Genomic DNA, 23,300 nt, shown 5'->3' with positions numbered 1-23,300 from the left:
ATCCATGGTTTCTATTTACATGGTGCCTTCAGAAAAAAAATAAGTCAGCTAGCTTGAGACATTAGACACAGAAGGTCGTCACGCCCACTAAAATCTTCGCACGTAGACCTCGAAAGCCGGTTAATTTCACTGGTTTCCACCGTCCGAATTAACGCACAAATCAGCATCTACTCTCCGTTGGTACTACACACAACATAACATGTGGGAAATAAATTTCAACAATTCGTGGCATGCTACAAAATGGCGTCTTCTATGAATAAAGGTGAGTGAGTTCCGCTCGGTATTTTTGCTAAATTCCCGTTGAATTGTGAATTGAATTGTTTAGAGGGGAAAAGTGTGTGTTTTGCCTTAGATTTGGTGAGGTTTCGATAGTTTTTTGGAGAGTGTGTGATAATGAAAGCGGTGATTTTGTAGTGCGTTTTTATCAGCAGACATTCAGTCAGTCGGGAAAAGTGCATCCCGGCCCAGTGACACTGACAGCACATTGCATAGGCTGACTGCACCATCAGTGCAGTGCACACTGCATACATACGTCGTGTGCACTGCAGGCACACTCACAGTGCGTTTAAGTAGAATGTTGGATGGTGGAAGGACCTCTATACTGTTTGCTATGCCATGATGCAGCAGTATGCTATTTCCGTTTGTTACACCACAGATCAGTTTTTTAGTGGACAACGATTAAATCATTATCCTAGTTTACTAAAAAAAATACTGAGGTTATTCGATAAATTAACAGACTTGATTGAAATTTGACGACAGCAATAATTTATCCATATCTCGGCTGAATCTTTTGCTTTTGCACTTGTTGCAGTTTCATGGTTTGTTTTTGTGTCTGTCATTTCCCTTTTTTTTTTTTTCTTTTTCTTTTTTAACATCTTACTAGGCCTACCAATTATGCGATGGTGATAATCAAATTCAAAGGATAACTCTCCGTATGGTGCACCGCTTTTTCACTAAGTTTATAAAAAGGGATCTCATTTAGGTAAATTAGACACTATAGTATTTCATATTGAATGAAAATTTCCTAATCAAATATTACAAACAATATTTTATTAAATTGTAAGTAATTAATATATTAATAATCTTATATTTATACATGTAGCTCCATGTTAAACGTGGTCGGAGGGCTCTATAAATATTTTAATACTGTGTAACCATGGAGGCGTGGAGCAAGTTTATTGCTCCATGGTTTTAGACTACGTGACCTTTGATCTGACATCTATCACATGTGTTCAGAAAAATAAATGTTAAATTGTTAGCATCAAAACTTCATTGGTAGGAGAGCTGTTGATGATTAGCATAAATCATTGTGAGAAACGGCTCCCTCTGAAGTAACCTAGTTTTTAAGAAGAGGATTATTTCTCAATCAAATATTAAAAGACTTTGGGTCTTTTAAGAGCCTTTTTAGGCATCTGAGAGCACACAAATTTGTGCAACATGGGAGTTTTTTATTTCATTATTCTCTTGCAACTTCGATGAATTAAGTCAAAATTTCACAGATTAATTGTAAATTTTATGCATATATATTGGGATACATCAAGTGAGAATACTGGTCTTTGATAATATTACCAAACAGGTCCTGAAGCCAATTTCACGAAACGCTAGGGCTGATTAATCCAATCTCGAGTTTGGAAGAGTAAAACCCGTCCTAACTTAGGATGGGTTCAATGCGTCCTAACGTCTATGGATACGGAACTTTTACTCATCCTAAGTCCTAAGATTTATCCTAAGTGAGGACAAGTTTTGTGAAATCGATGGCAGTGCCTTTAAATGTAGTAGTCAGCAGGCTTTTGATTGGTGCCAATTGAGGCAAAGGTCGTGCACTGCTCTATTATGCTCTACTCCACTCCTGTCTGGGCCACGTACTACATCAGTACAAAAATTACAAACAATTTCAAATTCGCCCTATAATTAGCCTCCATGCGTCTTGGAATGTGATCCTTGCCATTCAGATTGTGGCTTGTGGCCAACTAAGACAACGTGGTAATGACATTATCGATAAGAATTACTCCTTTAGAGAAGACTACATGCACCTGAGTGGAAATTACATTTGGTGCTTGATGTGTTGTACTCTGTATGGCATGGTGTGTGAGCAGTGTGGCACCTCCTAGTGCTGTGTGTTCTGAGAAGCTTACAAATTCTTTAGAGGATTTTGGGTGGGGTACTTACACAACATGGTAATAATGTTATCAATGTGACGTTACTCTATGCAACTCCTTGAGAGAAGACAACATTCACCTGAGTAGAAATTTACGTTTTGCTGTGACATGAAGTGCCACCTCCTGGTGTTGTTTGTGTACTGGGGAGCTCATAAATTCTTCAGAAGATTTACATGTAAAGGGTGGGGTACTAAATGGATTACCCCTTTAGTCAAGACTACATGCACCTGGAGTGAAAATTACATTTGGTGCTTGACAGTGAACGATTTCCCTTCAATTTCAATAGCAGAGCAAACTGCTATGCAAAATTTGTCAGTGACTACTCAAAAACCATCAAAATAAAATTCAGTTGAAATATTTTGCTGTGCGAAGTTCCTGGATGAAATTGTTCCCTGCTTGATTTGTGGCATTGTGTACCCCACCTATTTTATTGGGGGGGTACTGGATAGCTCAGTGAAGTTTTTTAGAGGATTTTGATATTGGGCCCTGTACAATAGAGGAAGAGAGTGTGAAGAGAGTAGGCCTATGGGAACATTTTTTGGGGAACTCATGTCACGTATTGTGCATGGTAGACAATTGGTATGATAAGGCCAAATAAAAAATAATACTAGTTAATCGTCCCCTCCCGCATCCTTTTTTGAGGCTGCTACTTTTTTTTTTTTTTTTTTTTTATTTTCTGTGTGTTTCTCATTTAATGAACTTGAAACTGCAAAAAGTAAGTGGTGACTTTAAACTGAAGAATGGTGGCCAATTTAAATTAAAATGCTTGGCAGCCACCTTTGAGAGAAATAAAAAGTAAAAAGGTCCTCCTCTTTTTTGAAACACCCGGACTATCAACTGGTGTTTTTTTTACCTGGCCTATTATAATTGTAAGCTATTTGAAAAGATCTTTGAGCCCATTGAAAGATTATGTTCTCTGACATTACTAAAGTCGGTGCAGCAGAGTTGGCCATTACTTCCTTGTTTGTACATGTTGTACATATGTAAATTTGGGACGCTTTGATAATAATTTTCTTCTTTTGTTGTCGTTGGAAAAGGAAATAAACAGGAAATCCCCTTTACCTGCAATCACAGGATTTCCCTCAATGTAGTTTAGGGTACTTGTTTGTTGAAAAACATAGGTGCACAGACCTGTCTGCTTCGCATTTGAAAGGGCAAGGGCACCAAGGTGTTTTCCCCTTCGTAAAGGTCACCCTGTGAGGAAATTGTAAATTTCTACTGTCCTGAGTGTCCAGAGCATTTCATGGGAACCAAGGAAATGACCAGGCCTAATTTCATAGAGCTGCTAAGCACAAAAATTTTCTTTCCAGCATGAAATTTTGGCCTTCATAAAAACTGGATTTCCAACCAAATGTCCACGTGATTTTCAGGATTTGTAAGCAAACAACAGCTGAATACTAGTAACAGGCAATATGCATCAAATGGTAATTTTGTTGATAATCCTGTTTTTATCAAGGAAGAAATTTCATGATAAGCTAGTTTTTGTGCTTAGCAGCTCTATGAAATTGGGCCCAGGGTTGCCTTTGTTGCCTCTGTGGTACATGTATCAGGCCTTGGTGCTGAGCAGTAGCTGCTCTGAAACCTACACACTGTACATCCAGCAGAGTTCTTTTCTACCAGTTCAAAAGCCATGAAACCCAAACCATGTTCATTATACAATTGCTACATACAGGTATTCCTGTGTTATCTCACTCGCCTCCCATTCTAAGCAGAGGAAACTAGCTTTTTCCATAGTTTAAATTTGAAAAGATAGATACAAAATTTGTTTCTCCTACATGGCGTAAGCATTATGCCTGGGCGACTAGTGTCGCAGTCGCAGCTATTGATTGCTTAGTCGAGTCGCGACTACATGTACTCGGTTAATCGTGCCGCCACAACTACTACAAAAATAGTTGCGACTACCTGTTTGGTGTACCAATTGTGTCACTCACGACTATTCACAACAACATAATTTACAATACGAAACACCAGTGACAATCCTTCAATCCTTTCAGCGTGTACGCCTATTTTGGAATTAAAAATAAGTCTCGACTAGTGTCGAAAGTCTGTATTGTTTGAGGCGCCAGGTTGCCAACAAGTCGAGTAGTAAATTAAGCAGCACTATTGCGTCAATTTTGATGAGCAGGATACCAGTTACAAATTGTACTTGTGACTTGGTAGTTTGGCCGGTAACCATATTCTGGTAAGCGTAATTATATGCTTAGCTATTTTTTTTTGCCTTAGCAGCTCTATGAAATTGGGCCTACACTGCGATAGAATTGTAGCACCATAACGGAATTTGTTGTTTTGTTTTGTTTTCAGTTGAGGATGAAGCCTTTGTTACCCTGGTAACCAACGATGTTTACAGCTATGGAGCGTTGGTGTTGGGTCAGTCGTTGCGGGATGTGGGTACAACAAGACAGCTCGCTATCATGGTTACGCCACAAGTTACTCAAGCAATGAGGTAATGAGGTTCTCCTTAGTATTTGTTATGTTATTTTATTATTATTTTTTTGACCTCAACAGTACAAGTACAGAAAATACAAACAAGGCAACACTGAAAGGGAAAAAATTCCTAACAGAAACGACAACGCTACAAAACTTTAAGAGTAAACAAAAAAGACTAATAAGTGAACAATAAATAAATAAGTTCATTAATCAAACAAGCAGTCAATCAATAAATAATTCAAAAAATAATTAAGTGAATAAGTAAACAATAAAACAAGTAAGTAAACAATCGTATCCAGCAAAACAAAATAAATTGAAATAAATAAATTAATAAATAAATATATAAATAAATAAATAAATAAATAAATAAATAAATAAATAAATAAATAAATAAATAAATAAATAAACAAATAACTAAATAAATAAAATAAATAAATAAATAAATAAGGGAAATTAAAAAAGGAGAGGGTTAAAAAAACAAAAACTGGTGACGTGAGGGCAAATAGAGAGAACCGTGAAAAATTTGTATTTGGGGCTATACGAGGGTACACTTTATCCCACCTGAGTAATAGACCATATTGAATTACTCCCGCTTTGCTATGGAAGTCGCCATCTTGTACTAGGTCAAACCGTATGCGCGTCCAATCGCAGACATCAAAGTAACACGAAGCACACAGTGTTCCCGGTTTGATTTCTACGGCACAAGCACGCACACACGCGCACGCTCGCAGACGCCATCTTGTAGGGCAAATATTTGAACGGTGACACCATATTTAATACGGTCTACATGTATATAGGCCTATATTATGCCTGTGGATTTTGTTTTCACAGAACTCAGGAAAGTACTACAGTGCTAACACACATCGTTGTAAGGGTAAAACCAAATATAAGTTGACATATATTATGTTTTGTTGGTTTTTAGGAGACAGTTGACCTTCATCTATGATGTCATCCAGCAGGTGGATCCCCTCGATAGTCAAGACGCAGCACACCTTGCCCTCCTGACGAGGCCTGAGCTAGGCATTACCTTCACCAAACTACACTGCTGGCGACTCACACAGTTCAAGAAATGCGTCTTCCTTGATGCCGACTGTCTAGTAAGAGATTTGTTTAAAAAGAAGATAAACTAGTTTGTTGATCAGTTGGGTCGCACAACCATGTGAGATTGATTTGGTTTGGGAAGAAGTGCCATAATCAATTAAATAGTTAATACTTTGCTTTTTTCCTGTTTTGATGAAATCAGGTTTTACAAAATGTAGACGATCTGTTCGAGAGGGAGGAACTGTCAGCGGCACCAGATGTGGGCTGGCCAGATTGCTTCAACTCTGGTGTCTTTGTCTTCCGTCCATCTGAAGAAACGTACCAAGGACTTCTACAGTGTGCTGTGGGACAGGGCAGCTTTGACGGTGAGAGAACAAAATTGGATTTAAATTATAATGAAAAATGAAATTCGGTCAATTGATTGACACTCCAAGTTATTGTTGTTATTTTTTTTTTCCTGAATGACTTGGTGTATCATGGGCGAGCAGTCTACATGTAGGTCATTGGACCCAAGCTCAGGTGTTGTCAGCAGCAGAGTGTGGGTTTGAGTCCTAGTCATTACACTACTGCCCTTGAGCAGCAGAGTGTGGGTTTGAGTCCTAGTCATTACACTACTGCCCTTGAGCAGCAGAGTGTGGGTTTGAGTCCTAGTCATTACACTACTGCCCTTGAGCAGCAGAGTGTGGGTTTGAGTCCTAGTCATTACACTACTGCCCTTGAGCAGCAGAGTGTGGGTTTGAGTCCTAGTCATTACACTACTGCCCTTGAGCAGCAGAGTGTGGGTTTGAGTCCTAGTCATTACACTACTGCCCTTGAGCAGCAGAGTGTGGGTTTGAGTCCTAGTCATTACACTACTGCCCTTGAGCAGCAGAGTGTGGGGTTTGAGTCCTAGTCATTACACTACTGCCCTTGAGCAGCAGAGTGTGGGTTTGAGTCCTAGTCATGACACTACTGCCCTTGAGCAGCAGAGTGTGGGTTTGAGTCCTAGTCATTACACTACTGCCCTTGAGCAGCAGAGTGTGGGTTTGAGTCCTAGTCATTACACTACTGCCCTTGGCAAGGCACTTGACCATAACTGTTTCATAACCAGTTGGAAAGGTAGGGCATTTTGTTTCATCGGTAATAATTATCAACAAAATAGATCCAAATTTCATGTCATTCAAAACGTTTTTTTTTTTTTTGCTTAAAGGCAGTGGACACTATTGGTAATTGTCAAAGACTAGCCTTCAAAGTTGGTATATCTCAACATATGCATAAAATAACAAACCTGTAAAAATTTGAGCTCAATTGGTCATCAAACTTGCAAGATAGTTATGAAAGAAAAAAACACCCCTGTTACACGAAGTTGTGTGCATTTAGATGGTTGATTTTGAGACCTCAAGTTCTAAATCTGAGGTCTCGAAATCAAATTCGTGGAAAATTACTTCTTTCTCAAAAACTAAGGCACTTCAGAGGAAGCCGTTTCTCACAATGTTTTATACTATCAACCTCTCCCCATTACTCGTCATCAAGAAAGGTTTTATGCTAATAATTATTTTGAGTAATTACCAATAGTGTCCACTGCCTTTAATGGTGAGTAAATTGTCCAAAAAAACTGTACTTGTAAGTTGTAAGTTCCAAATATTGATCGTTTGACTTCTTGTTTTTTTTTAGGTGGAGACCAGGGCTTGTTAAACACATTCTTCAATACTTGGGCAACAGCAGATATCAAACGTCATCTACCCTTCGTCTATAATATGACATCGGCAGTTAGCTACTCTTACAGACCAGCACTAGAAAAGTAGGTTCCTACGTAAAAAATTCACTCTGACTATCTCTCACAGAGAAATGCGGTGACACCATGAGAAATTCTCTGGAACCGGTGGTTATTAACTCAATGTTTCGTTCAGTATGCTCTGATCTTCTCCCGGAGAAATGACAATTTCTTCAAAGTTGTTCTTCAACTTGGGAGATTTTGATGCACTAGGTGGCAGCATTTATACTAGGGCCCAACTTCTTAGCTAAGCACATCAACATTATGCTCCACAGAATATTTGCTTGGTTGGCAGGGTTGGCGTGTGCGTAAAAGCGCTCGCCTCTCACCAAGGTGACCCCGGTTCGATTCCCGGATGGGGCCATATGTGAGTTGAGTTGTGCGTTGGTTCTCTGCTGTGCCACGAGGGTTTTCTAGAACATCCGGTTTTCCTCCCTCGGGAAAAATCAAACACTTTCGATCTTGGCTGTGCTCCGTGGTCATAATGGGTTGATGTGGCTGGCAGCCAAAGGCGCCCTTGCATGCCTTCTTCTCGAACACGTTGTAGCGTCCTTCGCAATTCAGCTCTTAGCTGCGAGTAAGGATGATTAGCCCCCCCAAATTATTTATTATGGTTACCAGCTAAAATACTATCTCACATGTACAATTTGTCACAGGTATCTTGCCTGTTTTCTTGCTTAAGTTGTTAAGCAATATATATTTCGCTTGAGCAGCTCTATGAAAATGGGACCAGAATTGCAAATTTCTGAGCATAAACATGTTACCGAGAACAATGGATTTGCTGCCCTCGCATCTCCTAAGAATTTTATTCCAGTTTGTCCTTCTGTCGACAATTTTGCTTCTTGATTTGTGTCAAATCTTTCTTCATTTTCTAAAATGTAGGAGTAAGTCAGTAAAAGACTTGGGTTGGAGACCACATAATGTAATATTGAGGGAAATTTGTGTTTGTGTTTTAAAAAAGGGAATGTTATTGGTCCAATGACCAAGGCACCAACGTAGGGGCATAGAGACAGTTATTGTGAAATGCGCTTGTTGATAAGAATGATAAACATTAATTATTATTATCAACCTTAAAAATGTTTTTATTACTTTCAAATAATTTCTTTTAGGTTTGGAAGCGATATCAAAATAGTACACTTCATTGGCACTTCGAAGCCCTGGCGATATAGTTACTACCCCGAGACTGGCACATTAACGGCACCAGACGGCGGTAACTATCACGCTGAGAGGTACATCAAGGCGTGGTGGGAGACTTTCTACAAGAGGGTCAGGCCAAGAATCGAGGAGGAACAAGTGAGAAAATGTTCATTTTTGCAACAAGGATAAAGAATATAATTTGTTTTTTTACCCATACACTGATGTGTGTTAGTAAGCACTGTATACTCGTTACTTTCCTGAGTTCTGTGAAAAAAAATCCACAGGTATATCACTGGGGGGAAAATCCAAGAAAACACACGCTCTGAATTTAATTTGTTTTTTAAACCCTTACAGCAATGTGTATTAAGCACTGTACATACTCGATACTTTCCTGAGGATTGTGACAAGATCCACAGGCAAATCACTCGGCCCATTTGATAGTTGATATTGTTAATTTTATATAGACCTTAATTTAAAAGAACTAATTTTTTTATTATTTAGAAATTAGACTTTAAAGATATATAGGAGTATGTCCCTTTTCTGTCATGTTAAGTGAGCAGAAGAATTTTGTATTTGATGTGTTGAGCAAATGCAGTGAATGGAGCAATTGAGTGATGTTTTATTAATTTTTTTTTTATTTTTCCAATGGCTGTTTGCAGGGCATCGATTTGTCAGGAAAGTTCGGGAAGCTCCACCTTGAGGTGAGCCCTTCAGGTACCCCCGGAGAAAGCTCCCCAACCGAGGACCCTCAACTCCAACAATGGGAGAAGGGTCAGATGGACTACCTTGGGAAAGACAGCTACCAAAATATTGAGAAGCACATTGACACAGTTCTAAACGGTAAGTGTGGTGGGGGTCTTAGGGAAGTGTGTCCTCCAGAGTCCCTCATATGGGGAAATTAACATGGACTGGGGAGGAAGGATTCACAAGAGGGCGCTATCAGAGGAAGTTTGTACGCAGTTAGCCTGAACATCTGACGTCATACTTTGAGGCTTGTAAATAACGCCAGAGACCGGGCTAGAAAAAATTGCAAAACTGGCGTGTAGTTTGACCTCTGACCTCTGTCGTTTCACATATAGATATGCAGTCAAATTCCATTGCGTACTTGAGAGCAGTGACTACTTGGGCATCTATGTCACTGCACGGGCATTGTATCCAATGGGAATCACCGGATCTAGCGGCAGCGACTTGTCTTTATCCGCAAAGATAAAGACAGGGGCCCAGTCTAGTATGCAGTTTGCCGTTTGAGAGAAAAGAATCCCCGGGCATTTGCACGGGCATTGTATCCAATGGGAATCACCGGATCTAGCGGCAGCGACTTGTCTTTATCCGCAAAGATAAAGACAGGGGCCCAGTCTAGTATGCAGTTTGCCGTTTGAGAGAAAAGAATCCCCTAGAGGGACAGAATCGCCTGCCACACAGGCATTATATTCCTCCTACTCTACCCTCTAGTCTGATTTTATGTTTGCCCCTGGGAAGTCAGAAAACTTGCATTTAAATACAGTCACCTCTCACCATAAACTTTTGGCTGAAGTGTGACTTTCTAACTTTGAAAAACCGTCTTTTATTTTCAGTTCAGACTTTAAAATATAAAATAAATAAAAATCTTTTAACGCTTCAAAAATGTTGTGCATTATATGTAGCCTTGGCCTTGTGAGAACAAACTTGTAGGTAATCCAAAGTTTTGGTTAGATTGGAACAGAAGTCCCGAATCTCACTTCTGCTTTGTGTTTTTTTGTGTTATTTCTTCTCTGTAATTTAGCAAATTTGTTGTTGAGAGGGTCGACTGTAGCCTTCACAGAGTCGGCCATCTTTGCAAATATTATTTTTAATTTGTTATTATGATTAATTGTTTTCAGATAAGAGTAAGTGAGTCATCCTCCGAGTGGAGCATCCAAAACCCAGCCGGCACCCAAGCCCAGCGCCCACCTCCTTGGAGAAGCCCACCCACCCATCTTAACCCAGGTCTGTACCCACTGAGAAGGTAATACCCAGAGCAAATTCCTCCTTGATGCAGCCTTGACTGCAGGATCATCCCATAAAACAAGACGCAGTCAAGAAAAACCGGTAAGAGTAAAATCCACAGTTTCCCACAGCACTTGGTACTTAAAATATAAATTACGACTTAACAGTGACATTTAGAGTGGATATAGACATTCCCTTCCAATGACCAATGACCCGGCTTCTCTCCTTGCATATTTAGAGGTGTTTCACCGTGATGGTTTCCTGTAAAAAAATTCCTTTCATCTCAATTTGACCTTTGCCCCCCTGGCTGCATTAACTAAGGTCAATAGTGCAGTATAAAGGCAGTGTACTTTTGGTAATAAAAATTTGTCAAAGACCTCACTTGGTGTATCCCAACATATGCATCAAATAAATAACCTGTTAAATTTTTGGCTCAATTGATTTTCAAAGTTGCAATAAAACAATGTAAGACAAAAACAGGTATTGGGTAGAATTGTATTTCACATGCGCGTGAAAGCCTTTCTCAAATTCAAATTTGGGTAGCAAAAACTCTTTTTCTTTGCTACATACTTTCAAAGGGGTTCAATTCTAAAAATGTTTTATAATATATCAACTGCTCTCAAGTGCTCTTCACCAGGTACATCTAAGTGTACTTATCACCATGAACTTGAGGAGTAATTATCGAAAGTACACCTTGCCTTTAAAACCTCGACAAACAGCCTCTTTAAATCGTTTTTGCGTGGTTTTGAAATCAATTAAATTTTCAAAAGGTTGGCGGGGGTCTTGCGACCTATTTTGCTTATTTTTTAACTCCATCGTTTTGATTGCTTGATCCCAAAGATTCTCTAAGTTTACTCTTAGTTAGAGAGAAGACATGGTTTATGCTTGTTGCTGTTGTAAACTGGTTGTTACACAAATCTGCTCACTGTGAAACAGTTGATCTGCTTACTGATTTATAGCTCTGTGAAATTTGGTTAAGCTACTTGTGAAAAAAAAGTTTACTTGGGGTAAGGGTTAAAAACCCTGATGAAAATTTCATTTCCTTTTCACAAAAAAAGTGCCAATTTTGTTTTCCAGCCTCAGATATTTGGCTGACACTTTTGAGATAAATGCAACTATTATTAGAAGAAACAATTAAATCATAACTTGTAATTAAACAAATCAATATAATTATATATTATAGAAATCTGTATTAATGTATTGGCTGCAGAAATATTAACATTAAAATACAAATTCTTGCTTAGCTCTCATGAATATATGAGTTTGCAAAAAATGTGCGAGTAACTCATGAATGTATGAAGATTATAGGTATCTGGTGAGCAAATTTATGTCCAATGGTCATTATTTTTGTATTGAAATTACTTAATTAGCATACATGTGTAGTTGCAAGTGAAAGTTTGTTCCATGTGTATATATTTATGATTGAAAAACAATAATATAAAGGCCACAAATTTAGAAAGTCATGTTGTGTGGGCTGAAAATAGGTATTTTTGATAAGTTTATTGTAAATTAAACAATGCTGAAGTGACACACATATTCTTAGTTCAGTGAATTATTGACACCCACATTTCATGACCGCGTAACATAATTTTCTACCCTCGTGGCCTTTCAATTGTTGTTAAAAGGTAATTGAGTATATTACACCAAGATGTGCAAAAACAGTAACTATACAAAATAAATAGAAATTGTGCAACCTAGAAAAAGAAAAGAAAATTGAGTAGAGTTTTGTTGAAATAAATTGTATTTAGAGAAAAAATGTGGTAAGATGATCATTATGTAGGGATATTTTCAGTTTTCATTGTTTGAGGACTATGCAAATCATTCCCCAATGAGTTTCTGTCAGCATAGCCAACCATTCTTCAGCCACAACGACGCACTATCCCAATGCAATTTTCCACAAAATTCAGTGGAAGAGTTGGACTTTGATAACAGTCTTAATCTAATAACTACAACACCCATACCGGTATATACCGCCCTCAATCCATCCAGAGTAGAATGCCTGTGGATTTTATTTTCATTGGACTGGAGGAAAGTACCGAGTATACAGTGCTTTTAGGGCAGTGGATGCTATTGGTAATTACTCAAAATAATTATTAGCATAAAACCTCACTTGGTAACGAGTAATGGGGAGCTGTTGATAGTGTAAAACATTGTGAGCAACCGCTCCCTCTAAAGTAACGTAATTTTAGAGAAAGAGGTATTTTTTCACAAGTTTGAATTCAAGACCTCAGATTTAGAATTGGAGGTCTCTAAATCAAGCATCTGAAAGCACACAACTTTGTGTGTCAAGGGTGTTTTACTTTCATTATTATCTCTCAACTACGATGACCGATTCAGCTCAATTTTTCACAGGTTTGTTACTTTAATGTATACATTGAGATACATCAAAAGAAGACTGGTCTTTGACAACTACCAATAGTGTCCATTGTCTTTAACACACCAAACCAGATAATATTTTCATGGTTTTGTTGTTTTTTTCATACTGAGAAGTCTCTGTTTTACATGTACTAATAAAGTAATGATTGACATGTACGCTAACTTTTTAGAAACAAATATTTTTTTATTTAACATTTTTGTTTAAAATATACTTATAAAACATGTATCAGCCAATGATTTCTGCTTGAATATAATGTACACCTGTGTTCTTCATACAGGTTGAACGGATTGGTGCTTAAAATATTCAGCTATTCTAATTTAACAGTTAATGCTGTACAGACATTTACATGTACAGAAGATATATGTAGCATGTTATTGTCTTTAAGTAATTTGGGAATGAACAAAGAAAAATTGACTCGACTTGCTTGACTTGAACCTTAGAACTGTAGACACGTTGCCGTCTGGTAGTCGAGTGGTGGTGGTGCAATGATTCAGGTTTCCGCGATTGAATACTGCTCTCGCGAGCGAAGCTGCTGACTACAACTTCATGGGACCACAGTCGTGAGAGCAGTAGTCTCGCAAGGGCCAGCAGTCTCGCGAGAATACCGCAGAGAGAATCAGACATTTCACGACTTGTCTACAAGTTTAATCAAAAGGTGGTAAAGCTTTGGCAGTGTTGTTGAAATTTTTTGCTTTGGCAAGTCTACTGTCTTGAATCAAGATAAGGTACATTATTCAGCATAATTCAAATGGAGCAAAATGAGGCTGCAATGCAGGATTTGTCTTCCAAAACCATGATCAGCTCATAAAAGAACAAACAGAATAACTTGGCTCTAAACGATTTTGAGGATTTTGGAAACAATATGTACAATGTACATAAAATAAGAATGATTCTGAATTAGTACAGGTTTATATCAATTTAGTGTTAAAAACATCTCATGTATAAAAAATGAGATGGTTTTCCTTTTAAACTTTCAATGACTATTAGTTTGCTAGCACTTTTACATTATTCATTGCTCATCCATTTCAAAGAAGTAATTTGTATTGAACTTGCAGCCAGGACAGAGAATTCATGACTGCAGAAACCTCAATGGGAGACTTTGGAACACTAGGTGGCAGCAGACCTACCAGGTAAACTTTCATTGTTTGCGTTGTTGTGAGCACGCACACATTACCAAGAACAATGGATTTACCTGGTATGTTGTAAGTCTGCCACCACCTAGCGACTCGGAAGTCCCCCATTGTTTATCGTCCACATGGAGAACGGACAGTACAACACATTGCATGACTGCAAGTGTTAAATATTGCTTCATCACTGCGCGAGAACTGAAATTACGATACCTTTGCTTAAACTCATTGTGTGCGAAATATGTAAGAAGTATAACAAAATATTAAAGATACCATTTATATAGCCTTAATGCATTTATAGATTTATGTGTGTTATTATTCAATAAGGAATATGTGATGCGATCAAGCAAAATGAGTTGTACATCGCCCGAGTTCAATTTCATTTGTTTTTTTTTTTCACATTTTAAAAAGAGCATAACTTATGCTTTAATGCTGTTAAAAAAAAACATGTTGATACCACCTTTGGTTTAAAAGTTGTGAAAGTAGGAAGATGCAAGAGAATAAAACGGGGGAAGTTGAGTTTTATATTGAAAATACATCAGCACATTTTCATTTTATGCTGGCTTTAACCCCTTTTTGATATTATTTACCAGGAAGGAAGTTGCAAATATGAAATAAAATATATTTTGGCATTGAAAAAAAAAAAAAAAAAAAAAAAATTGAAAGTATCACACCTTCGACCTTTTTAGGGGCTGTTACCGTCAAACAACTCTTTTAGCTTTATCACAACACACAAGTGTATGTACATGTACAATATGCATTACCCACTAGATACTCAAATGGTAGACTGGTGCATCTATCATTCCAAACCACATGTGGGTTATCCGAATGGTTAGTTACAGTAGGATCATTAAAGACATTGAACACTATTGGTAATTACTCAAAATAATTATTGGCATAAATCTTTCTTGATGACGAGTAATGGGGAGAGTTTGATGGTATAAAATATTGTGAGAAATGGCTCCCTCTGAAGTGCCATAGTTTTCGAGAAAGAAGTAATTTTCCATGAATTTGATTTTGAGACCTCAGATTTAGAACTTGAGGTCTCGAAATCAACCATCTAAACGCACACAACTTCGTGTGACAAGGGTTATTTTTCTTTCATTATTATCTCGCAACTTCGATGACCGATTGAGCTCAAATTTTTGCAGGTTTGTTATTTTATGCATATGTTGAGATACACTAACTGTGAAGGCTAGTCTTTGACAATTACCAATAGTGTCCACTGCCTTTAAAGACATTGGACACTCTTGGTAACTGTCAAAGACCAGTTTTCTAACTTGGTGTATCTCAACATAATTATGCATAAAATAACAAACTTGTGAAAATTTGAGCTCAATTGGTCGTCAAAGTTGCGAGATACATGTAGCTATGAAAGAAAAAACACCCTTGTCACAAGTTGTATGCTTTCAGATGCTTGATATCGAGACCTCAAAATCTAATTCTGAGGTCTCGAAATCAAAATCATGGAAAATTACTTCTTTCCCGAAAAACACGTCACTTCACAGGGAGCAGTTTCTCAAAATGTCTGATACCATTACCTCTTCTCATTACTCGTTACCAAGTAAATTTTTATGCTAATAATCATTTTGAGTAATTACCAATAGCGTCCACTGCCTTTAACAGTAGTAAGGAGAATGGCCCATTAGAAGCCCTTGTAAACAAGGAATCCACTGAAAGTGACGTAGCGTTGAGTTCCACTGTGGACCGCATGCCTTCCAGATGGAGCAAGCCTTAGCCACAATCTGTCTCCGGATTCAAGATGAACAACCACGCTCTGCGACTGCATAACATTGCGGTCACTCGCGTCGGAGTAGATGGCCGTCTGAAGTTCATCGTTCTTCATGAGGGTTACGCCCAAGTATTTACCATCGTAGGAACGAACTCTGCAGGGGGTGTGAAAGAGAGTTACCACTAAGTGTTAAAAGCTTATTAATATACAGATACAGGCTTTAAAGACAATAGACACTATTGGTAATTGTCAAAGACCAGTCTTCTCACTGGGTGTATCTCAACACATTCCTTTAGGGCTAGAAACTAACCTGTGAAAATTTGAGCTCAATTGGTCATCAAAGTTGCGAGATAATAATGAAAGAAGAAAACACCCTTGTCACACAATGTTGTGTGCTTTCAGATGCTTGATTTCGAGACCTCAAATTCTAAATCAGAGGTCTCGAAATCGAATTCATGAAAAATTACTTCGTTTTCGAAAACTACATGTACATCACTTCAGAGGGAGCCGTTTCTCACAATGTTTTAAATTATCAACCTCTCCCCATTACTCGCCACCAAGTAAGGTTTTATGGCAATAAATATTTTGAGTAATTACCAATAGTGTACACTGCCTTTAAATTGTATGGAGGCCATGACTCTTGGGCCAATTTCATAAATCTGTTGAGCAGAAAATACTGCTTAGCCGATTTCTTTGATAGGTGGAAAAAATGAGTGGGTAACCAGTTGCAGCAATGTAAACCTTACAGAATTTTGGCTGGTAACCAGTGTCTGTTAAGCAAGTTTTGTCTGTGCTTACAAGTTTTTATGCTTTACAGGGCTTTAAGACATTTGACCAAGATATGTCTGCAGCTGCTACCCACATCACAAATTCCCAAGTTTCCCCCATTTAAAAAAAAAAATATTTACAAACATACGTGAAGGTGATGAAGTAAAAGCCAGCGTGCTCACACACGAATCGGTTCTGATTCACTTTGAAGTCTGAACCCTTGTTGACAAACACGTGGTCAAACTCGATGGTCGAAGGGTTATCATCGTTACCCAGGGTGACTCCTGTGCTGGCAACGGAGAAAGCGCATTTTCGCGGACCTGTTGTGTACATAAATGGTAAAGTTATTCAAGTCTGATACTTCACGGAGGCAATGTAGGCGATTGACTCCGTGCCCCCTAGTCATTGCCTTGGTGCCCTTGAATTGCTCCAGTAGAAATTAACAATTTCCTCATAGAGTGCCCTTTACCAAGGACGAGAAAATGCCTTGATGCCCTTGCCCTTTTCCAAAACGAAGCATAAACAAAGGCCTGAGTTAACTTGAAGTTAAGCTCAAATGTAGTCTTGGCTCCAAGCCCCCAATACTTATGTGTTAAAAGTGACAACTTGGAGCAAGACTAAGCAAGGGCGTACCAGTATCATTGTTACAGATTTGAGATAAAAGATTAGGAAAATAGCGTTTTTAAGTTTGGGGGTTAAGCTGATGAAAAGTACTTATTTAAGTGTACGTTTGATATTGTTGCAGGGATCTAAGGATTCTGTAACTAGGCGCCAACAGTTCTGGTCATTGTAAAATCAACAGTTATCTTGGTAGGATTGGAACCCACAACCTTGTGATTGCAAGTCCAGCAGGCAGTCTAAACACTGGACCAAGATGGCCTGAATCTATGAAAAATCTACAAGAAAAAGGGTCGTATATTAGTGTAATGCAAGACTCACTCTTGTTTTGCACGCTCTCGACTACATTGGCCATCGCATCTAGATCTTCGTCACTCATTGTGTCTGCCAATGCCAACCTTTCGACCCTCGGCGGCTCCACTTCATCGCTAACTTTGAAAGAAGGACGTTGTTCTCTGGCTGCCGCAGGAGCCTCCAGCCTGGATGTCTCTCTACCACCAGCTGTTAGCAGTGGGGTCTGGTGAGGAACCCTCTCTCTACGAGATGCGAGGCGCTCGCTAGCCGCATCCCTTGGGTGGGATCCAAGAGCAACCAGGACGAGACGTTCGAGTTGTGCGATCTTCTCTGACACAGGATCTGATTCTCGCTGGTGAGGAGGAACCTGACGGAAGACTGGTCGAGCTGTTTCGTCCTGGGAGACCTCTCTCTGCTGCTCGGCTACTCTTCTCTCTAAGAGTTCAACCTTCATGAGAAACAAAAATAATTGGAAAGCTGTGATTGACATGACCTCATTTGAGGTGGATTGCTCAAATTTTCCCACTTATTAGTTTTGTTTAAATGACAAAACCTCATGCCTGGAATTTCGTCTGTGAAAACAGCCCTGTGACGTTGAAATTTTCTTTGCATTGGCATTAATTGAACCGGGCTTTAGCCTTGGAATCCAGTTCAGGTGAGACCCATTTTGCAATAGGATCATTGATGTGAAATCAAGCCTGGTGAACTTCTTACCTTTCTTGTCATGTCCTTGATCTCTGAGTTGACAACCAGAAGTGATGATGCAAAGTTCTCGGCATTGGGGTCCAGTCGAGATTCAGGTCTTCTACCTTCTGGTTCTCTTTGCTGGGGTCTTCCCACAGATACAGGGATTCCACGCTCGACTAACTCGGCCTCTCGATTACCAACCAGATCGTTCAGTTCTCGTAACGATGATCCAAGAGTGCCGACCACCTCGTCTGCGCTTTCTCCGTTGTCGTCAACCGCTGCGGCCTGGAGTAGCTCAGCCACGAGGCGTTCGTTTTCTGCTCTCAGTTGCTCATTGCTTTGCGTCAGAGACGATGCACTACACTGAAGGTTGTAGATTTCTTGTTCCTGTCTCTGTTTTTCGGCCTCTATGCGCGACATCTAGAGAGAGAAAAATAATTATCATTGTTAACTATTTACAATTCCTTTAATTTCAAGCAATGTTTTGTTAAGGAGCTAAACAAGAAAATTTGCTAAACATACATTTTTAACAAAAATTACTTGAATGAGCCATTGAATTAGAAGCCATAGTGGAGTTTGAAGGCCATGCCTGGAGTTTCATCTTTGAGAGGGCAAAGCCATTTTCATTTCACAAAGTGCACTTCCATTGGAAAATCTGAAAGTCTATGGGACACTTTTGAAGGGCCATTTTCATTTTGCAAAGGGCACTTCTATTTGAAAATCTGAAAGTCTATGTGACACTTTTGAAGAGGTCAAGACCAGGGCAAGCCTGTATGCTTCGTTATTGAAAGGGCAAGGGCACCAAGGCATTTTCTCCATGTTAAAGGGCACCCTATGAAGGCATTGTTAATTTTGTCTGAAGGGCACAAAGGCAATGACCAGGGGGCATGGAAGCAATCACCTTCGTTGCCTCCGGATCCCTGAAGTATCAGGGCAACAGAGGCCATGTGGCCTCCGTGAAATTCCAGGCCTGGAGGAATTCTGGATGAATCGCGATTAAAATAGAGTGATTACCTGGGACATCAGCTGGCGATTGTTAGCCATCAACGAAGCAATGTTGTTTCTGCTTTCCGCGGTCTGTGAAGTCAGCTCCTCTGTCTTCTCCAGCAGGTTGGCAATCTGCTCGTCCATCGGGGTCAGTCTTGGCCCTCTAATATCAACACTAGGACGAAGTTGACTGGGTTTCGTCTTGGGTGTTGGTTTGCGTCTCACCGTGGGTCTGCCACGTGAGAGTTCAGGCGACACAGGATGACGTCTCGTCATGCGATCCATGTAGTCGCGAAGGTGTTCATCCAATTGTGGTGATCGCTCATGGCGCGAAGACTTACTATGACTGGCGAGAGAATCGGCCTCAGAGACGGCTGCTGATGAGATGATGATGACAGCTACCAAAAAAGTAACTGTCAAAGTGCTGATGAACAGACTACCACAGTTGTCTTTCGATATGGCCATTTCGGTCCTGAAAAAGAAATGGAGAAAACAAGTTCAGTTATTATGCTCTAACAGTCCAGCTTGGTGACTGCTCTACACCCCATTGTTGTTCAGAAAACCATATGTTTCGAAACAAAACTGTGGATTGCCACTAGAGGTTAAGGGTTCAGGTAAGGAAAATACACCAGGGTGTTGAAACACTACGCAAAGCAGTGTCGGAACATTAGGGGTGTCTGAGCAATATGTGTGTCGGTACATGTGTTCGTCGGAACAAACCGCCAATAATACCTTTGGAACGATTTACAACTGAGGTTTGTTTTTTAAAGTGTTTTTGCCCCAGTCACAACACACATTGAGGCCCGAACCATGCACTGTGATAGACATTGTTCAGACTTCAGACAAACCTTCTGTATTTTCCTAATGCTCTTAATCCTGTAACCTTAACCCCAATTACAGAGCAGGGCCCCCATGGAAGGAAGTAAAAGGCCCTAACCCTAATTGCCTCTAGCCTATCATGAGGGTATGCATATCGAAACATGCACTCTTTAAAGGAACACGTTGCCTTGGATCAGACGAGTTGGTCTATGAAAAGCGTTTGAAACCGTTTGTAATGAAATGCATATGGTTAGAAAGATAGTTTAAAAATAGAATATAATGATCCACACAAGTATCACTCAAAATTGCACGGTTTTCGTTGTACGTCACGAAATAACACGGTCGGCCATTTATGGGAGTCAAAGATTTGACTCCCATAAATGACCGACCGTGTTTGTCGACGAGGTAATACGAAAACCACGCAATTTCGAGGCATATTTGTGTGGATCATTGTATTCTACTTTTACAACATCTTTCTAACCATATCAATTTTATAACAAACGGTTATAGGACGCTTTTCAAAGACCAACTCGACCGATCCAAGGCAACGCGTTCCTTTAAACAACGCCCCAGGTCCAGTCCTACTTCTACTCGATGCAGGATCAGGCTTCCCGAAAAAGTTTTTAGAATTGGATATCAGGCCTCGAAACAACCCATGACACACACAGCAATTGCCATTATTAGCCTTTTTTGAGATTATATGGTGGACACTATAGGAGTCCACAGTTTGGTTTTGGTGTATACAGTCAACTTTACCCAATTCCAATAATGTCATAATACAGTATCATGACCAACATACCTCAAAATGGCTTATTTTGGTGCCCTGAGCTTTTGCTGTAGTGCCCTTTGCAAAGTTCAAACAATATTGAAAATTGTCTTCAGTATTAAGTTCCCCTCACCAGAGGAAAATCGCTGTGTTCCTTCAAGAACAAAACTATGGGATTTCAATTCGGATCTTCTGTCATTATTGGCCCATTTCTGGGTCAGTTTGACACAGATTCCGGGTCATATTGACTCAGCAGTGGGTCAGGCCCCAATCTCTCCTGGATCCAAGTCAATCCTGACCCGAAAGTGTTTGGTGCCCTAAGTTTTGCCCATCTGACTTTTGGCTACTGTTCATAACGGTGACTGCTCTATATTCCGACACCCCTATGTTCCGACACCCCTATGTTCCGACACCCCTATGTTCCGACACCCCTATATTCCGACAACTCAACCTATATTCCGACACCCCTATGTTCCGACACCCCTATATTCCGACACCCCTATGTTCCGACAACCTACACAAATATTTTGTGTTAGCCATTAAACAAAACAAAAAAACAAAAACGGTGCGACTGAGAAACTACACCTGACAGTAATTTAGTCCATACAATAAATCACACGTCGGCGCAATAAATTGAAGGCTCATGAAATTTTATAAACATGGACACGCATCTAACACTAGCAAAGTACCGAGTAATTTATTGCCAGCTAACTCGGGGAGCCATAACTCATGTTTATAACCACAAAAAAGAAAGAAATGCATGCCTCAACAAGCAACAAAATCATGTGTGATTCGATTATCCTAATTTGATCCCATCACTTTTAAAAACAGTACAAATTCAAATTCTATTCAAACCTATTCCCGGCAGAAATTCTCCGGGAAACCTAGCTGTAATACAAGTTGCGTTTTTGTTATTGATCAACAGAGTAATAATTTGCGAAAATAACTTGTCGGAACATAGGGGTATCGGAACATAGAGGTGTCGGAATATAGGGGTGTCGGAACATAGGGGTGTCGGAATATAGGCTGAGTTGTCGGAACATAGGGGTGTCGGAACATAGGGGTGTCAGAATATAGGTGTGTAACCGTTTATAACTGTCACTATTAATAATGAAACACATTAATGTTTTATATCATGGGAGGAAAATACCGAAATAAATATTTATTTAGTTTAGTTGAATTGAATTCAATTAAATAAAATTGAAACTAATTGAAAATAGATTTTACCAAACGGTTTACATGGAGGAAGGAATTACCATAGAGTTGCCCTTTGTGTTGTACCTGCAAGTTTTCTATTTATTTATAGTTTCTTCCTAACAATTCATTTCATTGCAAGTTAAATTAAACTCAATTCAAACATTGCTCGTTGACGTCATGCCACGCCACGTGGTGATAAACACCGATGTATTATTTGTTTTGCAACAGAAGCATAGAGCAAGGAAATCGTTATAACCTCGTGCTCATAGTTGTTTACCATGGAGGTTGGAAGTTTAGTATCTGTATCTGTATTATTGGAGAGCTGGCAAAAAAAGCCTTAACTAAGACAAAATCACGAGTTGGGCCTACTGAGGTAACTAACGAGCTCCTCCTACGAAAAACTAACTTACTGCTGAGAATTGTTTGAAGAGTCGAGTTTGTCATGTCCTATGGATGAACTTTGGCCGTTACGACCTAAACCATGGGTGAAGATATAAATCATCACATAACCATATTCCTACTCCCTTTGTTTTACGACTCTCGTCGAAGTTCATCCGTCTCCGATAAGCAAACTATGCACGATCTTTCTACCTCCATGATCTTACATACAAAAGACACGCTAGTTCCGTTCGGGCCTATAAAGCCTGTAAGCACAAAAATTTGCTTGGCTTAAATTTCTTTCTTGATAAAAACTAGATTACCAACCAAATTTCCATGTTTTGCATAATGCTTGTTACTGGCATTTCAGCTTGTGTTTGCTTATCCTGAAAATCACATGGAAATTTGCTTGGTAATCCTGTTTTTATTAAGGAAAAAAATTCATGCTAAGCAATTTTGTGCTGAAAAAAATTGGGCCCGGTCGGTTCCCAGAGGCAGGTAGATGGAGATCCCCCTTCCCCTTTAGATGCTTCTTGCACGTGAACAAAGGAAATTAATATTTGTATGGAAGAAAACAAATTGAATGCTAAAATGCCCGCCGCACACGGTCGCTGCTCGCTTCACTTGTTCATAAACTTTTTTCTCCATAAATTCTTCTTCCATCAGTATTGTTGCCAATAATAGCAGAGTGTTTTCAAAATGTATTTGTATCGTAACGGAATTTCATTTCATTTCACTGTGAAAACAACCATGTGAAGAGTGCAGACCGGTTCATGGTTTCTGCGAATGCGACACGAATTTTGACGTCACCGCCCGGCTGATTTCGCATAAAACTGAACTGTTGCGAATTTTTGACGTCAACAAAATTGCATTTGCAGGAAGTATGAACCGAGATTATATAAGTGTAATAGCTTACCAATAATACGGCGAAAACGAATGCTTTACCACTTTCTTCGCGGCGATCCTGTGTCTGTCTGTTCAGCAGCTCACACTCCCCATACCAGCAATGTAACTGAACCGGACTTGGGTCCCCTCGATGTTTGGAATAACGGATGTTTGTGGTGCCCT

General features: G+C 39.4%; 2 protein-coding genes across 2 annotated transcripts; one reads left to right on the top strand and one right to left on the bottom strand.

The window, feature by feature from the left end:
- The first annotated feature begins 106 nt into the window (after positions 1-106).
- LOC139945281 (glycogenin-1-like) lies at positions 107-14,280 on the top strand. Its single transcript, XM_071942619.1, has 8 exons — positions 107-262; positions 4,461-4,602; positions 5,509-5,683; positions 5,830-5,992; positions 7,281-7,407; positions 8,490-8,673; positions 9,177-9,357; positions 10,377-14,280. The coding sequence occupies exons 1-8, from the start codon at positions 241-243 to the stop codon at positions 10,388-10,390; spliced, it is 1,008 nt and encodes a 335-aa protein (XP_071798720.1). The 5' UTR covers positions 107-240; the 3' UTR covers positions 10,391-14,280.
- LOC139945277 (uncharacterized) lies at positions 14,058-23,298 on the bottom strand. The gene is made up of 6 exons (XM_071942613.1): positions 23,149-23,298; positions 19,100-19,544; positions 18,113-18,505; positions 17,426-17,846; positions 16,635-16,806; positions 14,058-15,872 (listed from the first exon to the last, which is right to left on the bottom strand). The coding sequence occupies exons 2-6, from the start codon at positions 19,535-19,537 to the stop codon at positions 15,632-15,634; spliced, it is 1,665 nt and encodes a 554-aa protein (XP_071798714.1). The 5' UTR covers positions 19,538-19,544; positions 23,149-23,298; the 3' UTR covers positions 14,058-15,631.
- Between the last annotated feature and the right edge of the window lie 2 nt (positions 23,299-23,300).

Source organism: Asterias amurensis, chromosome 12, assembly GCF_032118995.1.
Source record: "Asterias amurensis chromosome 12, ASM3211899v1".
NCBI lineage: Eukaryota > Metazoa > Echinodermata > Asteroidea > Forcipulatida > Asteriidae > Asterias > Asterias amurensis.
This window is presented reverse-complemented; position numbering and strand designations above follow the sequence as displayed.

What these genes read in the sequence shown, in the direction of transcription:
- LOC139945281 (XM_071942619.1), top strand. Translation starts at nt 241, where the DNA reads ATGGCGTCTTCTATGAATAAAG. An exon ending in GGGACAGGGCAGCTTTGACG is followed by an intron (nt 5,993 to 7,280) that starts GTGAGAGAACAA and finishes GTTTTTTTTTAG; the next exon opens with GTGGAGACCAGGGCTTGTTA. An exon ending in TACAGACCAGCACTAGAAAA is followed by an intron (nt 7,408 to 8,489) that starts GTAGGTTCCTAC and finishes AATTTCTTTTAG; the next exon opens with GTTTGGAAGCGATATCAAAA.
- LOC139945277 (XM_071942613.1), bottom strand. Translation starts at nt 19,537, where the DNA reads ATGGCCATATCGAAAGACAACTGTGGTAGTCTGTTCATCAGCACTTTG. An exon ending in ATCGCCAGCTGATGTCCCAG is followed by an intron (nt 18,506 to 19,099) that starts GTAATCACTCTA and finishes TTCTCTCTCTAG; the next exon opens with ATGTCGCGCATAGAGGCCGA. An exon ending in TCAAGGACATGACAAGAAAG is followed by an intron (nt 17,847 to 18,112) that starts GTAAGAAGTTCA and finishes TTTCTCATGAAG; the next exon opens with GTTGAACTCTTAGAGAGAAG.